This window comes from Scophthalmus maximus, chromosome 8 (assembly GCF_022379125.1).
Source record: "Scophthalmus maximus strain ysfricsl-2021 chromosome 8, ASM2237912v1, whole genome shotgun sequence".
In the NCBI taxonomy this organism is placed as follows: Eukaryota; Metazoa; Chordata; class Actinopteri; order Pleuronectiformes; family Scophthalmidae; genus Scophthalmus; species Scophthalmus maximus.
The window spans coordinates 6731620-6750858 of record NC_061522.1 but is presented as its reverse complement, the minus strand read 5'-3'; the positions used below and the strand labels follow the sequence as shown (position 1 = coordinate 6750858).

At 42.7% G+C, this 19239-nt stretch overlaps 1 protein-coding gene across 4 annotated transcripts in view; it reads right to left on the bottom strand.

Annotated features, from left to right (window-relative positions):
- Nucleotides 1-19239, bottom strand: part of fbxw7 (F-box and WD repeat domain containing 7) — a 97603-nt gene that overhangs the window by 6673 nt on the left and 71691 nt on the right. For all 4 annotated transcript variants that reach the window (XM_035636997.2, XM_035636998.2, XM_035636999.2 and 1 more), the window contains 8 exons: nucleotides 15935-16017; nucleotides 14340-14481; nucleotides 10428-10562; nucleotides 8963-9086; nucleotides 8658-8794; nucleotides 7842-7955; nucleotides 2275-2456; nucleotides 307-532 (listed from right to left, as the gene is read on the bottom strand). In XM_035636997.2, coding sequence (XP_035492890.1) covers nucleotides 307-532; nucleotides 2275-2456; nucleotides 7842-7955; nucleotides 8658-8794; nucleotides 8963-9086; nucleotides 10428-10562; nucleotides 14340-14481; nucleotides 15935-16017 — 1143 coding nt within the window. The remainder of the gene's footprint in view (nucleotides 1-306; nucleotides 533-2274; nucleotides 2457-7841; nucleotides 7956-8657; nucleotides 8795-8962; nucleotides 9087-10427; nucleotides 10563-14339; nucleotides 14482-15934; nucleotides 16018-19239) is intronic.

The window sequence follows — 19239 nt, the reverse complement described above, 5'->3', positions numbered from 1 at the left end:
TGGGCTGCGCCGAAAAACACGGATTTTTGGGGGTTGCACACACAGAACCTTCAGCTAACAGACCGTGAGGAGTGGAGCCCCTTGAAGTGGAGTTTTATAAAGTTTTACACTAAATTATATGTATTACAAAAACGCAAACTAGTTCTATCTTCACATCCAGCAACTGTCCAGCATAGATGACTGACACGTTGACACTTGACAGGAGTTGAATTCTAAAAGATATATTTTGATCTACAATGATGAAAAATCTGTTCAACGATCACGTGAATTGGCAACATTCAAAATGAATTATGTGGAGCTGCTCACCTGTAATGAGTACACTCTGTTGGTGTGGCCCTGCAGGGTGTGGAGGCAGGTCTCCGTCTCCGGGTCCCACACTTTCACCATGAAGTCGTAGGCACCGCTGACCACCCGCCGGCCATCGTACTGGACGCAGCGCACCGCCGCCACGTGGCCCATGAGGACGTGTAAACACTGACCCGTCTCGATGTCCCAGACGCGGAGCGTGGCGTCGCGGGAACCACTGACCACCCTGAGAGTTGAACAGACAGCGAGTCAGAGACTTGATCTTTTAAGTAAAGGTTGAATGTGTGAGTCTGGGTGCGGCACAAACACTTAAAACAATTATTTCTTTCTATTGAGCAGGATTACTACTTCACAACCCCTCGTTCAAGCTGCGGCAGCTCATTGACAGAATAATGAGGCGGGAAGGAACATTTTCTTTTGGTCCTCCGACAACGAGTAACCGTCAGCGTCACATTCATGTTCCAACTTGAATGTACAAAACATCTCTCCTCACTCACAAAGACGCCTTTGAGCAGCGTCATCACCCAGAATGAAATAGCAAAGACATTATAGGTTACAGTAATGGAAACCCCCTTGAGGGAAGAAAACTTTTACAATATGTTTTACATACGACTTTGCAATAATTATTTACAGTTATCTTTTTTTTTTTAAACTAGGAAATGTAGAAACAACACAACCTTTATTCACTGATTGACACCGCTTTACTTGATTTGCACTCCTGATGCCCCAAACAAAGACGTAGACAGACATTGCTGGAGTCATCTCTTTCACCTGCTATTTAGATTAAAAAACATGCTGTAGATCCACACGGCACATACTTCTTTATAAAAATGCCTCACGGTGCTACAAAGATGGAAATCACCAACATGTTTTTCACCGTCTGCCGCCAGCTCACAGCATTTCCACTGGGTGAGTAATCAAATGCTACACACAAAAAGAAACCTCCGTGGGCCCAGGGGCGAAAAAGAGCACTTAGAGTCTGGAGTGTAATATTGAGTGAATAAGTGAGCAGCAGTTCACTTAAGACGCCTTACAGGGTCTATTTAATCACTATGAAACCACATGCTCACTTTCATAAAGGTTCTGTCCCCGTTCACTGTCCTACAGTTGCTCTTCTTGCTCGGTGGGATCACTGCGGTGATTCATCGGGAACATTAAAAGGAATAGTCCAACATTTTTGAAGAAATTACACTTGTGGACTTTCTGACGGAGAGTTTGGTTTGTACAGAAGCAGATAGAGGGTGTTAATTAATGAGCTTTCTGTTATTTAATTTAACCAGAAATATCTTGAGATATAATATATATATATATAATTTCTTCATATAGGAGACGAAAATCATAACTATCAATTTTTGGGTGATTCATGTGGCATTTCTTTTTATCTTAACTTTTCTTTTGCACAGATTTTGTTTTTGTTATACATGTTTTATCCTTTTCTTCCCCCTTGCCTCGATTGTAAAGCACGTTGGCTCAACTCCTGTTTTTTTTAAGTGCTATATAAAAATAAATTTGACTGACATAAAAAACGGCAGAAAAAAAAAGACAAAGAGAGACATGAGAGAGATAAAAACTGACAACAAAACCAACATTTTTGGATGTGATGCTTCAATGGCGGCAGCAGTTCCAGACACAGTATGTGAAACGGGTCTAGTCAGCAACAACTACACTTAAGCTGCAACTTATTGCTGATCAATCTGCCCATTTTTCTCTATTAACATTATTATTTATTTGGTCTTAAGTGTCAGAAAATAGTGAATAGTGGCCATCAGGTTTTCATAAAGCCAACGGTGACGTCTTAAAATGACTTATGTCACGTTATTATATTGAACTTGCAGCACAAAACCAAGATATTCAGTTTAATACAACATGATACTTTAGAAGTAAACATATTGAAATATTTTCCGAAATAAGTTTTTTTCCCCCACAGTTACACAGGCTCAATAAGGCAAACTGATGGTTGCTCCATACCTTTTCTCATGTAGGTGCATGCAGCGCACTGTTGAGGTATGCCCATAGAGGGTGTGGATACATTCTCCTGTCTCTGCGTTCCAGACCTTGAGTGTGCGATCAGTGGAGCCGCTGATAATGATGTTGTCTCGCATCTGGGATGACCACACGCCCCCTGTGTGGCCCACCAACGTCCGCAGACACTGAAAACACCACAGAAGAAGAAGAAACTTGATGAGTAAAATCCCTCACTCCTGCTGCAGACGTCGGATGTTAGAAAAGTGAGTTTCAAAGACTTTCAGGGTGATTTCATTCATACAAATAATAAATTAGTTTCTTAAAAATCACATTTGTGATTTTTTTTCTTCCTCTATGACCATCTTTTGCCTTCAGGGAAAAAAGACAAGTAGAATTACATTTGTGACCTTTACTGGGAAGGAAGAGCTCAGTTCTTTCTACCTGCTGCTGCACTGGGACAGAATCTCTGCTGCCTTTTATAATTGCTTTTACTTATCTGCTGCAAAAGCCACAGATTTTATTTTATTCTCCTTGCAGAAAGGGTTGACAACTGTCTCAAATGCATTAGGGATGGTAGATAAGCTATTGATTATAGCAGTTATGGAAATCTTTCTGATCAATTGAATTTACGCCTCAACTGTTTGTGTCATTTGTCCCTCGATGTAATGATCCTAAATGCATTCATTAAAGAGTCTTTGGGGAGCGGAGAGGGGCAAACTGTGGAGGTGGTCGGAGGCGAGCGCTGTGGTCATGTAAGGCTCAGCAGCGTGGCGCCTCTGAAGTGTACAACATGTGACCCCCTGACTGCGGCCGATAAGCCGCTGAGCGGTGAATGGCGGCGCGGGGGCGAGAGGTTTTATTGCAGCGAGTGAAGGAGGTAGTGCAGCCTGCCACCCCCACCCCCTCCTGTGATAAAGAGAATCACTTCATTAACTGTGGGTCAGTGTGCCACGACCTTACAGTTCAACTCACCACAGTGTTTTAAGTTCCTCTTGTTTTATCACCATGGCCCTTTTTAGTGGGGTTTGTTACACCAGTCGAGAGAGAAACGTGCAGCTGGAAAGACATTCGACTGAATTGCACTGAACTGCACATAATAAAATAAAAAATAAAAAATAAATCAGAAACGTGGCGCATATTATCCAGATTCTTTACAACATTTGAATAATCCAACATGCATCTTAATCCACATCTGTGGGTCAGTGTGCAGGATCTAATCGTACACTGATCAAACTCGTTCGCAACAGCAGAAACATTTCAAGAACATTCAGGCGAGGGGTGGTGCCCACATGCTCGCCAGATATTTTCCTGCTGTATGGGCTGGGCTCACTCTGCCCTTTTCTGGAAATTTTACGAGGGGGGATGACAGGAAAACTTCCGGAAAATGCCCAAAGCAACATTTGCGTTCTCACATACAGCCCCTTCGGAAGAGGACAATGGTCTGGACTTCAGTGCCTGAATGTCTGAAAGCAGTTCTACATACTTTCAGGGATTGAGCAATGAGTTCAATGAGATCAGTTTAGCAGCTACAAAGACCACAAAAATAATCTGATTACTCTACCTTGACCTTAGCAGGACATAGGAAAAATAAGGGTCAAGGGGACTAAAGGTGCATTGATTCAAAGCTTTGCAAAGGCTAAAATAAAATGCGTCAGTTGAAGCCGTCATTATTATAGATTCACGCGATTAAAAGATTTCTGAGGCTACAGTTGAATCTACACAAGGCATGTTTTTACCACCAGTAGAGAGACAGATAACAAGGGAAAAGATCTGAGGTTACTCAAGATATTCTATGGAAAATGTGTTTGAGCTTGGCAGGCAGGAGTCTATTTAATATATGTACAGTAGATCCAATCAAGACTGTCTACATAGTAAACATTTAACAGTTACACTAACTAACAGACGGTTTAACATTTTCTGCTTAATACTTCAGCCAAAGTTTTGAAAGTAATGAGGATTTTCCGCGGTTCTGTTGGACTGTGAAATATGTAAAGAATCTTCCAAGTCGTCCTGATGTACAACTTAATGATCTTGGCAGAGGAACAATTCCTGCTGCTGCCTCCTTGGTTATTTTCTGTGGGGACACTTGAGCCCCCACGATGCCTGATATGAAAGTGCCTTAAATTGGCATGCTTCTCCCTGCAACAGCAATAAAAGAAATATATAAAAAAACTGGCCATGCTTTCAGCTTGTTTAGCAGAAAATTGCTGGTGGAATAAAGGAGAAAGATGAAACTGGTGAGGTATAAAGGTTTTCTGAGAGCTTTGTGAGGATGTCAAAATGTTTGCCCTTTTTCCAGTGCTTGTGATTTGATGACAATGGTACAATTTACTGATTGACTCAAAATGTTGACAGGCCAATGTCACGTCACTGAAAAAAATTACAGCCTCTGTTTGTGCTCAACAGCTTGAATAGCTTCATAAATTCAACTCGACAATGTAAGTAAATCATTATCCCCTCATGTCCAATCAACTTAACAAAATCTCTGAAGCTCCAAAAGCTGTCCCGACTGTCTGTTACTTCAAAACGTGGTGAAGGTGAAGTGAGTGTCCATGCAGCTGAAGCATCTGTCAGAGGACACCTCTCCCTCGATATGACACCGGTCCACAGGTCTGCCATCTTAGATCCGCCTGACAGCTGAGGTTGCTGCTGACAGGCAGCACCAAGGACATGCGCTGCTCTGTTAAGCACCAGACAGCCACCTTTGATGCAGTGATATGTGCTGCTGATGCTCGTGTGCTTGGATGGAAGATTGACATCTCTCACTGAAGATGGAGGACAAGGCAAAGACAACGGTCTCCTTTGAGTTTTGTCTGAGCAAAGGCTTCTTCGGGAAAACAAGCTTTAAGGCTTTAACTTCAAACTTGCAGAGTTTGTTCAATCTCCTGATGCAACAGTTTCACCACAATCAAATCCCCCATCGTTTTAACCGATCACCAAGCAACGACCCACTTCATTCAGAGGTGTGGAGGCATTTACATATAATGTGCTCATGTAATAATTCCCTGATTGCCTCACAGCGAGAGTTTAAAGTCACTGTGTTTTTATATAAGAGGGTAAATCAAGGGCAAGACAGTGGCTGCAATGATTATCTGTCTTTGTGGGTTGTTTGAGAAATATTTGTTGAACATGCCATGTCCAAGCAAATAACCCTGTTGATATGATCTTCGTTCTGTGATGAAAATGCCCGTCAAGTTTGAAAAATACACGATACACAAACAAATCTTTGAGAGAAAAAAGAATATTGGACCGAATAGCATTCATTCATCTGTTATGACCCTGTCAGCATCATATCTGATGCAGTGCTTAGAGCTGGGCTGGGGAAATAACACGCGGACGTTTTGACGCTGCAGAGTGATGTAACATGGCTCGATTCACCCCACACTGTGCGGTTCGCAGGCTATAATCTGTGTGACGGATCCAAAGTGAACACAAGGTTTCTGAGGAAGAGGAGCACAAGTATCTGGAAAGAAGTGTGAACGCGGCTCTACCTCTGGCACAATTTGTCCACAGTGCGACCAATTGCTTTTTCATGTTTGCATGTTTTGCTTTTTCCATCCCATCAAGATAAATACTCTCACCTACAGTGCAAGCCACCGGAAACTGGATTTTTTAAAAATCAAAATCGATTATATCCATGCATCCATCTGAAGAAAAGCATAGAGGTATCCACTGATCTCTGAGAGCAGGAGGCAATTTACCCCTCTAATCTATGATAATCCACCAAACTCATTTTGTCTGATGAATGAAAAACAAGCCAAAATGAAACCAAGCTGATGGAAAAGAGAAAAAGAAAACCACATCTTCACTCTAATGGCGTCAGACTTCAAAAGCAGAATGTTTAAAGACTGGAATAGGAGTTTCTCATCTCAGTTGATCATCGTATTTCTTATTGATCCAGTTCTGAGTAAAGCTTAAGTTCTGGTGTTAGCGGCTGAGCTGCGGAAGGTTCGCCGGAGCTTTTCTAGAAGTTAGGGGATTTATGTGCGAGGTAGAAGGCACAGCAAGGTCATACAAATCACTTTTTGACCTGACAGTTATGGAGGAGAGACTTTCCTAACAGCTTGGCTATTTGCAATATGAAGGAGAAGGTATGAAGGAGACGAAGAAAGGATATTGTCATGTGGATTGGGAGCCACAAGAATCATTCATTCCATTCACTACAAACTGTGTAACACCCCGCGACCACTGATAGCCACTTTAGAGGCCTGCATCTCAAAAGAATGAACCGTCGGAGAGGCAAACGTAGCAATCAAGTCCTCAAATGAGCTGGCAAAGACTGTAAAGGATGTTGACAGCGAGGAAGAAAAACAAAGGCAGGTTCTGGGAATCCCATTGTATTTTTTTACACTACAGTTTTACTGGCATCGACAGCCACTTCACGCGAAAATGGTTGACCAGGCTTAATTGGCCATTCCTCTCCAGCGAGGGATTCTCCCACTGGTGTTGGGAGCTTAATAAGCAAAGAGATGAAATCCACAGAGGCGGTGTGCTCTGAATACGCCACCCGAACAGAGATGGATTCAGGCTCATCTCCACCACACGACTAATGTAAAGCAAACAATTCTGAGGCGGATTTGCATCGTAGAGACCATGGACACAATATACTGTGCATCTGTGACGTCTGAAAACAGGGTGGTCTCATAAAAAAGACAAACACCACCAGTGTGGAGCCAATGCAGCTGCAACTCAACAACTTGTCATCGAGATACGTCTTCGGGTGAAGGAGAGCCAATTTGTGCTGCGTGCCTATCAGATGACCTTGGTGAAATCTGTTCAGATCAGCAAATGCTGTGACTATTATGCGTGTAATCACCAGTGGGCTGAATGCCAACGTTACTATCTGTTAGACGGAGACTTTGCTGGAATGAAAAACAAGCTCTCTCTGGGATATTGTGTGAAACAGAAAGAAAAGCCTGCTGCAGTGTGATCGTGCAGGATATCTATTTATTTAATGGCTTTTTCTTTCGCTGAAGTTACAAGTTCACAGCCCGGCCTCACTTGTTTATTTGAGGTGAAAGGGTGAAAGGAACATGGTTGGAAGGAGAAACATGCAATAACCGTGTACAGAGGAGTTTTAGTTAAAAAAAATAATTATAACAAAAGTCCAGCACAGAGGCATGAAGGAGCTGTGAGAGCTTAACAACAACCTGTGAACTGCTCTCATACACAACTGCGGAAAAAGCTGTATCCCAAGGCCTGTGGCCGTGCCAGTTCAGCTATGAATACTAACTATGCTCACAGACATGTGCTGTGTAACAAGTAAAAAGAAGAAAGAAGGACTGAGCCTCGTCAGGATGTTTGTACATGATAGGCGAGGTACAGTCAGGTGCTACACGGGCAGCTTATGTTCATGTTTTGTGTAAAGCTAAATACACAACATGCTACATATGATGAAAAACAGTCTGTACATCTAGTGAGCAGTAATCCTTCACTTTTCAATCAATAAGTGTGACATTTTCATTAAATTTGATTTTGAACTTTGTGCTTACAGTCCGTTAACGTCAGACTTTACAACAGCGCAGAGGGAGAGGACGCCAGTACGACTACAAAAAGCAGTCAGCTCTTACCTTTCCTGTGATGGCCGACCAGACTTTCAGCGTGTTGTCGTCGGAGCCGCTGACGATGCGGTTGCCACAGAACTGGAGGCAGGTGATCACGTGGTCGTCGTGACCTTTCAGCACCTTTGAGGTGGACACGGACAGAAACGGAGAGGCGGTGAGAGGGGGGCGCGACGACGTGGGTGGACGTGGACTGACCACGCAAATGGCAAGAGACGGTGCAGACGATGACACAATTGTGTCGTTGCTTTATACATCAAAGTGAGGAGGAGATAAAATGGAAGTGTTGCAGGTGTAAACCAATCTTTACTCAAGAGCCCCGTGTGCGTGTGGTGTGCGTGTGGTGTGTGTGCTTGTGTGTGTGTGTGTGTGTGTGTGTGTGTGTGTGTGATCTCCGTTCACTACTACTGGGTCACAGGACTGCTAGCTCAGCAAAAGACAGAGCACACTGTGTATGCAGAGGAGTATGAAGAGCACAGTAACCATATTTACATCAGTGGCGGCCTAGAATGACCTGCAGCTGTTTCTTAAGTAGCAAAGGCCCATTAAGGATCAACTCTAGCATTTTGGTCATGCTTTTGGGAAACTTCTGACTAGGCAAAAAACAAATGGGAGTGTTCAGATTGAAGGTGAATCCCCCTGTGCCCCGGTTCAGTTATCATTCAGAGCAAACACCTGATCCATCACTGACTTTCCATCGGCTCCACACTTCACTCCCTTATTGAACCATCTCTCTGTGACTCAAAGCCTTTTGATGTCGGATGTATAAGTTCAGCTGGGTTTGCCGCTAACCTCCAGGGAAAACAGGTTAGAAAGAAAAGCTACCTTGGGTGATTTGAGGTCGCCTCTCCTCCAGTTAGTGTCTATTCTGTGCTGCCTGATGTAGGCACTCTTCCAGGGGCTGTGGGTGAAGCCAGGCTTGACGATTTTCCTCTTCTTGAGGGGCAGAGGCTCATCGATGCCTGTTAGGAAAGAGATGGAAGCTGACCGGACTAACAAGCGTGTGTTTTTCAAGTTAAAGTCTATTTTGAAACAGTTACAACCACAGCGGTAGAGACTGCCGCCCCAGACTGCTCCCGCTGGGTGGCTGCATGTTGTCCCGTCTGCCTGCATCTGTTGCAGAGACTCACCTTCTTCCCTGCACTTCTCCCTCCACAGCAGGTTGTCCTCTGCCAGGATGCGCCAGTAGCGACACGTCTGGGCCGCTTGGAGGAGGTCCTTCGGTTCCAGGAATGACAGGACGTACAAAGCCAGCTGTTGAAAGATATGGATAAGGAATGTGAGAGGTGTAAATGGAACAGATGACACAAAGAGGACCCTTTAAATCCACAAAGGAACAACTAGTGGGGAAAAAAGCACTTGCTGAACAAACTAGAAGCTCAATATAAACAGCATGAATCTAACTGACGAGGTAACACAATTGTTGTACCATTTAACGGAATCAACATTTCTATGAAACATCCTGTCAACTGTGGCATCAAAACTATTTACCATTTTTCCTGCCCAAATTAAGTCTGTAATAGTTTAAATCTTGTAGAAGACAAACTTTTTTTTAGTTTATCATTTGTAATAGAATGTAACAGATGCATTTTGACAACTAACTGGAATCTGAATATTTGTGAGGTTTAAGCCGTAGTCCATCTTTTTGCACTGATCTGAACATCTTCAACCTTTATGAAAGTTCTCAAGTGATTTGTGGACCTTTCCTTGTCCAACATCAGACTCTATGCACTTCAAATCTTGTCTGACGATATTGTTAAGAGCCTGAAGTGATTTTGTGAGCTAGTATTTACTTTGTACTTGACACTCACAAAAGTTTTTCTGTCATTTTGTTTCCCTGCTGAAGGTTTTCATTTTAGGTTTATTTCAAATGACTTGGCCCAAACAAGACTTATCACGATCCCAGGCGTACCTCAATCATTAAAAATCCTGTTAGAGCCACTGGTCATTACCAGGGTTGAGGATATTTCAGTTTTATGAATTGACCTTGAGTCAGTGGTTGCTTTTAAAGTGCGTCAGACATTCTCTTAAGACAACAAGTCAAAGGGAACGAGGTTTAAAATAAAAATAGAAACCTGAAAAAAGGGCGGCAGTGTCCTGGTGTAAACACACATGATGCAGTTTGTATATTTGGCTTTGGAGCAAGTGTTGCTGACACCTTGAAATGTTGCATCCTATTGCCTCACTCTCTACGCTACCAACCTTTGCTTCTTCCACACATCTGTCACGCTGAGACAAGGCGTTGAGTATTTGATCAGCTCTGCGAGATACCATGGATTGAGGCAGTTTTGTAAGAATCCCTTATGTGATCTTATCGTCACCGTGGCACTTCAGATTGTTTGTATTGTCAGATTTGTTGCCGAGCAGAAACGAGATACCCGCTATGGATGCAGAGGGATGGCGGCAGGGAAGACTGCGAAGGGATTAGAGCTGGAGGGGAAGCCTCGTCTCCCTGTCGGATATGTTCATTCAGAAATAACGTCTACCACAAAGGATTCCCGCGGGAGTTCAGGTCAGAGGGAAGAGGCAGAAAAGGATAAGAGGCAGAGAGGAAGTTGCCAGCTGATAAGAGAGAAGAGGGATTCAGACACTCACCTCTTTGGGCAGCAGGGAGATAAAGTCTCGCTGAAACTGCGGCTCGATCACCTGCATCATATGCTTGACTTGTGTGGGCTCGCAGCTGTCAATCAACTCATCCAGCGCCAGCAGCTTCTCTGGGCCAGTCCAGCTCTGGAACAGACGACGGAGGAGAATTAAACATAGAAACAAATGCTCTACATTACAATGCATTCATGTCACTGTTGAGTCAAGAGAAGATAAAGTCCAGGAGTCACGAGACTCCAGAGGTTGAGGTGCAACCCTCCAGTTTACTCTATTTTGACGGTGGTTAATAGGCCGGCTGCAGGGGCACTAAAAGTTTCGTTTTATACTTCGGAGTCAAATTAAGAATAACCCCAAACACGTGGGGTGTTGACGTTGTTTTGCTCAATTTCCCTCAGGACCTATCTGATTTCACTCATTGATATCAACCCTGCAAAGCCAGATGCATGTTTATCAAGCCATACTGTGATTTGTATTCCCCGCAGTAACTGTTTATATATTTTTATATTTACTTTGTGACACTTGTTCTGCTGTGTTTTGTTACTGAATAAAAGACGAGCGCTGCATACATCGCTGAAGTGAGCAGTTCCCCAGTAAAGTCGCTTTGTTAGCCATTTTTTAAAAAGGAGACTTATCACAGTCTTTTATTGAACTTCCTTACTTTTGTCCTTGCCATGAAAAAACTTCTCAAAGATCAGAAACATGAACAGCAAAACTAAAGCAGCCCACCACCGCTTTGCAGTCTCCATTGAAGCCATTACAACAAGACGTGTAGTGACATGTTTGATGAGGTGTAACTTTGAAGCTGACACATATAATCCACTGTCTGTGTGGCGTACAGTAACTGCCTAAAGTAAAAGTATTCATCTAGTTTAACGCATTTTCAGCATTGAGCAGTTGTGGACGTGGAGCTGCACATGTTGCATGTAAGATACATTTTGACCTTTATCACAGCTTAAAAACAATGTTATTTATCATATCACTAAAATTTCCAGTTCAGCACTGACATTCATGAGCAGCTAGAGTACATACAGTTCTGTATTTTAGGTGAAAAAAACATTTTCTTTTTTCCCCCACTGCAGTCTGTGCTCTTCTCGCAGCACTGTCCTCTCCAGAGGTTCTCAAAAATAAATATTGCAAGTTGGCCATCACAGGTGGCAAAGCACTAGCTGAACAACACTGTCAGAGCATTATTAATTGCACGTTGACATCTGGACGGCCACACCCATTACAGCTGTAACCGTACGGTGTTAACTGAGATCACAGCACCGGGGCGTTACAGTTTACCACCGTCCATCTTGATGCCTCAGTGTGCGTATATAACCCCCCCCAGGTCTTACACCTTATTTGGAGCGTCATGGAAAGCTTTGCATAACATGTCTGTAACTTGTTAATGTTCCCTACGTGCCCTCCATGGCAGCACAGAGTAGCTGGAGGCGCCTCCCTCAGCAGCCAACACATTAGTGGAAAATTAGTACATCAGGAACCGGATCATCAGCAGCAGCGTGATTAGAGCTCTGTGAGGTTTTGGTTCTTGTGCTTGAATATTCAGCTATTAAAAACGCTGGCTGCGGAGTAGCACTGCACTGTATATCGGAAAACAACAGCCACGGTTGTTTTCCTCCGTGGAGCGCTGAAATCGAACAATGATTACAGGCTGAGGCGGGATGGGAAACCTGGCGCAGGCAAACCACCTGTCATTTGGCAGCTAAAAGCTTTAGTCTGAGGTGTTGGTTGTGGAGGTAATCAGGGGGTTTGAAAACCTCCCAACCTCACAGAGGGAGGACAATGTAACAGTTACTTATGTGTTACAACATTTTCTCCCATAGGTTGTAAGTCCTTTTTGTTCAAACTGATTCCTCAATCAGCACTGTTTCACAATTCCCAACCTGAGAAGTGATTACTTGTTTGGAGTGATTTAGTATTTAACAATATTTATTGCCGCTGTGCTTATTTTCCAAAAGAACATGCAAATTATAAAATATTTTAAAAACAGCAAGTTCATTTTAAGTTCAAGGCCGGTCATGAATCCCTATGGAGGCTGTAAACACTGAAGAGCATTCCTGAATATTTATCTCATAATATTTATCTCTCTAATATTTAATGAATTCCAGGAGTTTTCAGGATAAACCTGGGTGGTTAATTAATTTGTAGTTCAACGTTTTTGGTAAAGTCATATTTCCCCTCACGTCAGGCCCGTTTCTGCTTCAGTACCCGATACCCCATAATTTCAACCAAAAATCTCCTGAGAGCGGCTGTGACACAAGAGTCAACGTCTGCGATCACAGTGCTGACGCTGGAACATGCAGGAAATTCAGTCAAGTGACTGTTTTGATCAACTTATCATTATGATAATAGGCTGCAGATAAAGGACTTTCAGTTCAGACATTCAGGGAAACACTGACGTATCTGCTGAAAACAAAGATTAAATTCTTTAGCCCACAAAAAGATGGCAACTAAAAAGTTTTTTTCTTTCTTTTATGTCTTTCATACAGTCTGGTTGTGCCTTGTTTAGTACATCATAACTTCAACTTCCTTTTTAACTTGTTTTTGTGCAAGATTAAACAAACAAGTAATAACAGGATAATCTGTGACCTTTAAATTCGCTCACAGGTAGATTTTGTATTGTTTTTGTTTATAACAAAAGGAAATTGGCTGCTGAGCTGTAGATTAATATTTAATGGAGACATAAGTGTGTCGTCAATCAAACTTCTTAGTTTCAACACAAAGGTAAATAAACATTTTTTCCAAAAATCTCAAACGAATCCTTTGATTTAAAGTGTGACTTTGACATGACCACGTGTGTCCTTTTTAAAGTGCATAATCACAAATGATAACGGAAGCTTGAAAGTGTTCATGAATGTTTGTTCTGGCTGCAACACACTGTTTTGTACTGGTGTTTCCATCTTTAATAGCAGCTACATGCTAGGACTGGACTGGGGAATGTACAGAATGTAAATTGAGAGTTAACTGCCTGTAGCCTGAGTGGTAAGTCAGGGCTGTCAAACAAACCCAACACTGAGCTACCATCAAAACGTTTGATGGTCCACCGGCTAACCAATGTGGTGGTAATTCTCCCGGTGATCACGATGGCCAGTCAGGACTATGTCAGACTGGTCTGTTGTCAATGTGTTTGTGAAGGAGGGTGGAAGAGGGAAAGAGATGGCTAAGATGTAGAAACATATCTAAGATGATCAAGAGAAATGGGCACCGATGCTGAATATCAAGTTTTGTGGTAAAGTGTCTGAATACTTATGCCATTGTGATATTTTAGATTTTAATACATTTGAAGTGTGTGAAAATGTATTTTGCTTTTTCATTCTGAGGTTTTAACTGAAGATTAATAAGGGAAAATCATCCTTTTACTTTTAGCATTTTAGCATAAGGTTGCAACATAACTAATTGTGAACAAAGTAAAGGGGCCTGTCCATAGCCCCGACAGACACCGACAGTAATCACTTCATCAGTTTAACATAAGATCAAGTAAACTAAGGTCTATTCCAGTTTTGCCCATCGTGGACACAAAACAAAACATCCTCTTTAGAAAACGAAGGTCTGCACTTCTGTCCTTGGATGATGCAGTTAGAAATGAACAAGATGATAATAATAGGCGTAGATCGTCCTGCAGTGAGACAACATCTGTTCAACTTTTAATACAGCCTCTAAGTCTACAGCAGACGCATGTGATCTTATAACTCTTTTTAGTCTGAACAGGTACGGCTAATTCAAATTCCACGCTACAGTGCCTATGGTAATGTGGTGGGCCAGAACAACAAGGCGGCAATTATCTCGGAGACTAAGTGAACATTGATTGGGCACATCATCTGCTTTTAGATGAGCTTTGCTCGAGGGGTCACAGTCGCCCACGGGGGAGGGAGAGAAGAATAAAACTCCCGGCGTGCTCACCTGAAATGTTCGGAGCCATTCCTGGAGACCCGTCGGTGGCTGGATTGAGGTGATGCGCCGTCTTTGTTGCCCCTGACCATTGGCTGTTCTGATGTGGCCAAACGTTGTGGGTGTGGCTGGACATGGAACAATTCCTGTCGGGCTGCAATTTAGAGGGTAAAAAAAAATGGTGTTAAGGCATAGGGGGTATCATGAAGAAGAAAATACAAACATTACTGATACGAGACAGACATATTAAGGATACACCCGTAATGAGCTCGATGAAAAACACACTATGAGGATGCTTTTTTATAAACCGTTTAGTTCTGCCGCGGCTTTTGCAGATATTTCCACTACGAATTATTTTGACAACAGCGATAACACTAGTGATGGCCTCTGGGAAAATGTGATGGCCAACATTGTTAAGTTAAATATTTAAAGCTGCACTTTGCCTATTCACTGATTTGATTTAGCAATAAGAAAACACAAGCTGGAACCAGCTGTATTCTGCAAATAAAAAAGTGTTTTCCTTTCAGTTCAGGCAGTTTCCTTTAATTAACCCCCCATTTTATATGATGTACAAGTTATGAGCAAATGAAAGGTTGTGTTGTTATAGGCAAAAGGCAAAAAATATCTTGAATTTACACAGTCACAAAGTCATTTACTGGTCCAACAGCAGCTGTGATGTTCTCACGTAATTCAATTCATAGAGTAATAGTCCAAAGAAATCTTCCTAACAAATGCAAATAAAATACGAACTCCCCACTGCACCAGAACAATAAGGTTATTTTATGTCCTTATCACACATTGCTTAGTTTCAATGTTATCCTGTGCTCACAAAATCACAAGCTGTTCAAAAGGACGTACAGAGTCAACGTCACAAATAACTCAGTGAGCAATTGCTTGAATGTATAACTACTACTGATATACTTACAGATGTTTCTACTATTTTGTCCACCTCATTTGAGGGTCGGTTACATCAAATTACATCCTCTGAAATGACCATCAACACCTCGCGAACAAAAACTGAAAAAACTATAACATGAGTGAGGATTTATTGCAGACTGTGCACAGTCTCACAGATTTGTGGAAATCAGAACAGAACTTCGATGGGCCCCTGTGCTCGGTTGTAATGGAAGGGCAACAGGAGAAACCGGCCAGCGGGGCTCCCTCAATACTTCAGTTTCTGCTTGCCGACAGCAAAAATGGGAAACTGGGGGTCTATTTCATCACTGATTCATTTTTAATGGGAGAGGAAGCCGAGGCGGAGCCAGTTACATGGCATTTACAGTTAAGTGGCTGTGTTCAGTTTGAATTTTAATGTGGCTACATGTGAACATGGGCATTAAATATTCAGGGTTGGAGAAACATGTGGGACTGCGGCCTGGATGCTGGAGACGCAATGAGATGTGAAGCATCGTTCCGCTTGAAGACACAAGGCATCTTTTGTTCATATCTCATGATACGTTTTCATTATTTATTTAAATTTTTGGCTCATTAAGTATGTACACAGCATGAAAATAAGGCGATAGCGTTTAATTTCTACACAAATCCCTTCAATCCTAGGAGGAGAAACATTGAACCAGGTTTTATGTGTGAAATGTAGGTTTCTTTACCTCGGATACTCTGGACCTTTGCAGGGCTTTTTTCCTGAAGGGAAAGATCGGACCTCGGGGCCATGGTCCAACTTTCTTTTCATCTAAGAAAGAAAATATAGAAGAAAAACATTAGGAAACATTGCAAGACCACATGAGGAGACTGTATAGAAACATATGACCGCTGCAATGATTTAATGATCCTTCTGAGAAGTAAATACAAATGTACACGTATGTAATATAAAACGTTATGAGGGCACTTTTATGCGAGAGGCCAGCTCTTGAAAGGAGAAATTTAAGAAAGGACACAGGTCATGGATTTTGTAAAAACAGTGGTGGAAGCAGAAAATGGCTTTGGCACGTTGCAGACTTTGTTAACATTTTGTCTGAAATTCAGCATAATAAAATACAGACGCCACAGTCCTGCTACAGCTTTATGCAAATGGGAAAATAAATCTTTAATGCATAGGTGAGATATTCAGTGTATTAACACGCTGCACAACAAAGCAGAAAGGAACGAGCCATCTATGGATGAGGCTGCTCGACGAGAGCAGAGATGAGGTGGCAGGACACACAGCAGGTGCTTGTTTTGACACGGCCGTGCTTTACTTTGATTATTTTCCGTGTTGGAGGTGCATGACAGGAGAACAGTGACCCTTGGGCAACCTGACACCCCATAATATCCAGAGGCAATCACACATTCACACACAAAACTCCAGGGGAACAGTGTGTCCGTGCGCACACACACTGTGTATCGGGGAGGGTGCGAGGTGCGTCGTTTGGCACTGAAGTTCGATGCAGACTGAAACTAGAGACGGAAAAGAACAGAGCGACTCAGTTCTTTATCATTCTCTATCACCTGCATGAACACACACACCACCCAGTCCCTGTTACCACCTACCCTACAGCACAGACAAAGGAGTCTGTGTGAAGGCCTGGGCAAAGCCAATTTTCTTCATCCCATGCCTGCCACTCTCTCTGGCAACGCTTCTCACCACACATGCAAGTGATCACCCGCTCGTCGCCAGTCCCTCATGAATAAACGAGCAGACCGAGGAACTGGCCAAAATAAGATATACAATGTGATAGTCTGGCCTTCGCCTTTGATTCACTGGATATGTTTCATGTTTAAGTGAAAGCTCAGCTCGATTTGATCGTGGTCCTACAGTTTCAGCCTCAAGGGAAACCACAGATTCAACAAAGTGATTTTTTCCTTCTTTTGAATTTCTCTGAGATTCACTGCAAACTGGCAATACTGTATAAATAAACAGCCACACCTCCAGGGGTATAATTGGACGATCAAAACACGTGAGATTTATTCCATTACAATAGCTTGTTGATTTCTTTCCACAACATTATTTTTTAACTCGTGGCACCACAATTAACGTTTTTTGCACTTTCATTCAGGAAATTACAGATACAGTCGTGCTGCAAGATGCAACGTGTGCTGCAGAATTTGTGACAAAAATTCCATCTGTCCTCCAGCTACACAGGAACCACAATTCAAATGTAACTGTATTTTGTCTTAAAGGCAAACAATGCTCTCAGTGTAGAGTTGCTGTAAACGCTGTGAGAGGAGAGAGGAGCCTTGGGTGTTTGACTCCATACGGTATGAATTTATAGCGGGATGATTATCATCTCTCCTCAAGCTGTGTTTCTGTTCATCACTGTAATTTGGTAAGTGTGTGTTTGTTCTGACAGTGTTTTCAGTCTCGGGGGCATGTTCAAGTGTTGAGAACAGCACGCGATGTATGAAAGCAACGCTTTTTAGTTTTTTTTTTTAATCTCAGACATGCTCAATTGTCAAGAGAAAACAGCAACTGTATCTGTGCTTTAAGTATCAACACAGGATCCGCAGCAAGGCATCAACGCACCGCAAAAACTGACAGACAACCAGAGTTTACAGAGGTGTGTGTGTGCATGACTCACACACACCATCCCGTACAACAGGATAGGTGATCTCTGGACATTAGACTTGAGCTGACCAATGATCTGTGATCTTCTCCTCACAAGTCGGCTCGTGTGAGACGCAGAGAGCAGGAAGGTTCAAGGGAGGAGTCATGAAAAAACAACTCTGGTGATATAGATAAGGCACAGGGAAACTTAATCTGAGTGACAAAAAAACAAACATGTAAATGTTCTGCAAATGTTTTCAAAAACTGGGCAGCTATGCAGCTGTGATGTTCCACTTGTCTATTTTTAACATATCTGGCCAACTGAGCTTGTTTGATTGCTAAAGAACATAAGGAGGGGTTTATAAGATATTCCTGCTCGTTACGACCGGGCTCTTAAACCCGACCGCCTTGTTCTTAAAGCGGTGATCTCACTGCAATGGCAGTTCAGTAGCCAAGGAGAGCCTGGGTGTGTGTATGCATGCATTGGGTGTGTAATGTGTGCGAGTGGGTTTTGTGTGTGTGTTTCAGGGACTGAAAGAGAAAAGGGGGAGCGCCTGCTGGCTTTGGGTGTGTGGGTGGGTGTGTGTGTGTATGTGTGTGTGTGTGTGTGTGTGTGCGCGCGCGCTTCTGTGTGCACATGTAGAAAGGAAAAACCTCAAACTAAACACTGGCATGAAAAAGAAAAAGAAAACCCTGCATGTAACCAGCGTCTTCTTGTCTTTCAGCGGTCTGGGAAAAGGTAACCAGAGAGCGCAGTGTTTGTAAATCACTACTAGTCGGTCCTCCCTTCCTCCTCCTCCTCCCCCTTCCCCTATATGGTCAGAAGCCCGGACAGATGGATACGCAGAGAGTTAATGATGTTTTAAAGACAGCAATCGCTCTTACATAATGTGTTGACTCATTTCAACGGAGGCTACATCCTGCAGCATCAGTCACTTGAAACCGCTTTCCTCATTTTTCAAACGGTGTTTCAAGCAGACATGAAAGAGTTCCATCATGTCAATCAGCACTGGTATAGAAACACACACACACACACACACACACACACACACACACACACACACACACACACACACACACACACACACACACACACACACACACACACACACACACACACACACACACACACACACACACACACACACACACACACACACACACACACACACACCCTTGCGTTCGATAACTGGCCATTTTGGAGAGAGAGAGAGAGCGATTAGGTCAAAGGACCAACACTGCAAATCAAACCAGTAAAAATTAGTCCAAATATCATTACAATGAATCAAGTTTCTGCTGGTGCAGGCAAGAGGAGCAGAATGAATATTTGAGTCCACAATCCTTAAAAAAAGAAGTGGATGGAGAATACAACCAAGCAACCACTGAAACTGATAAACTACCCATTGATTATGGATGAAATTTTTACTGAGG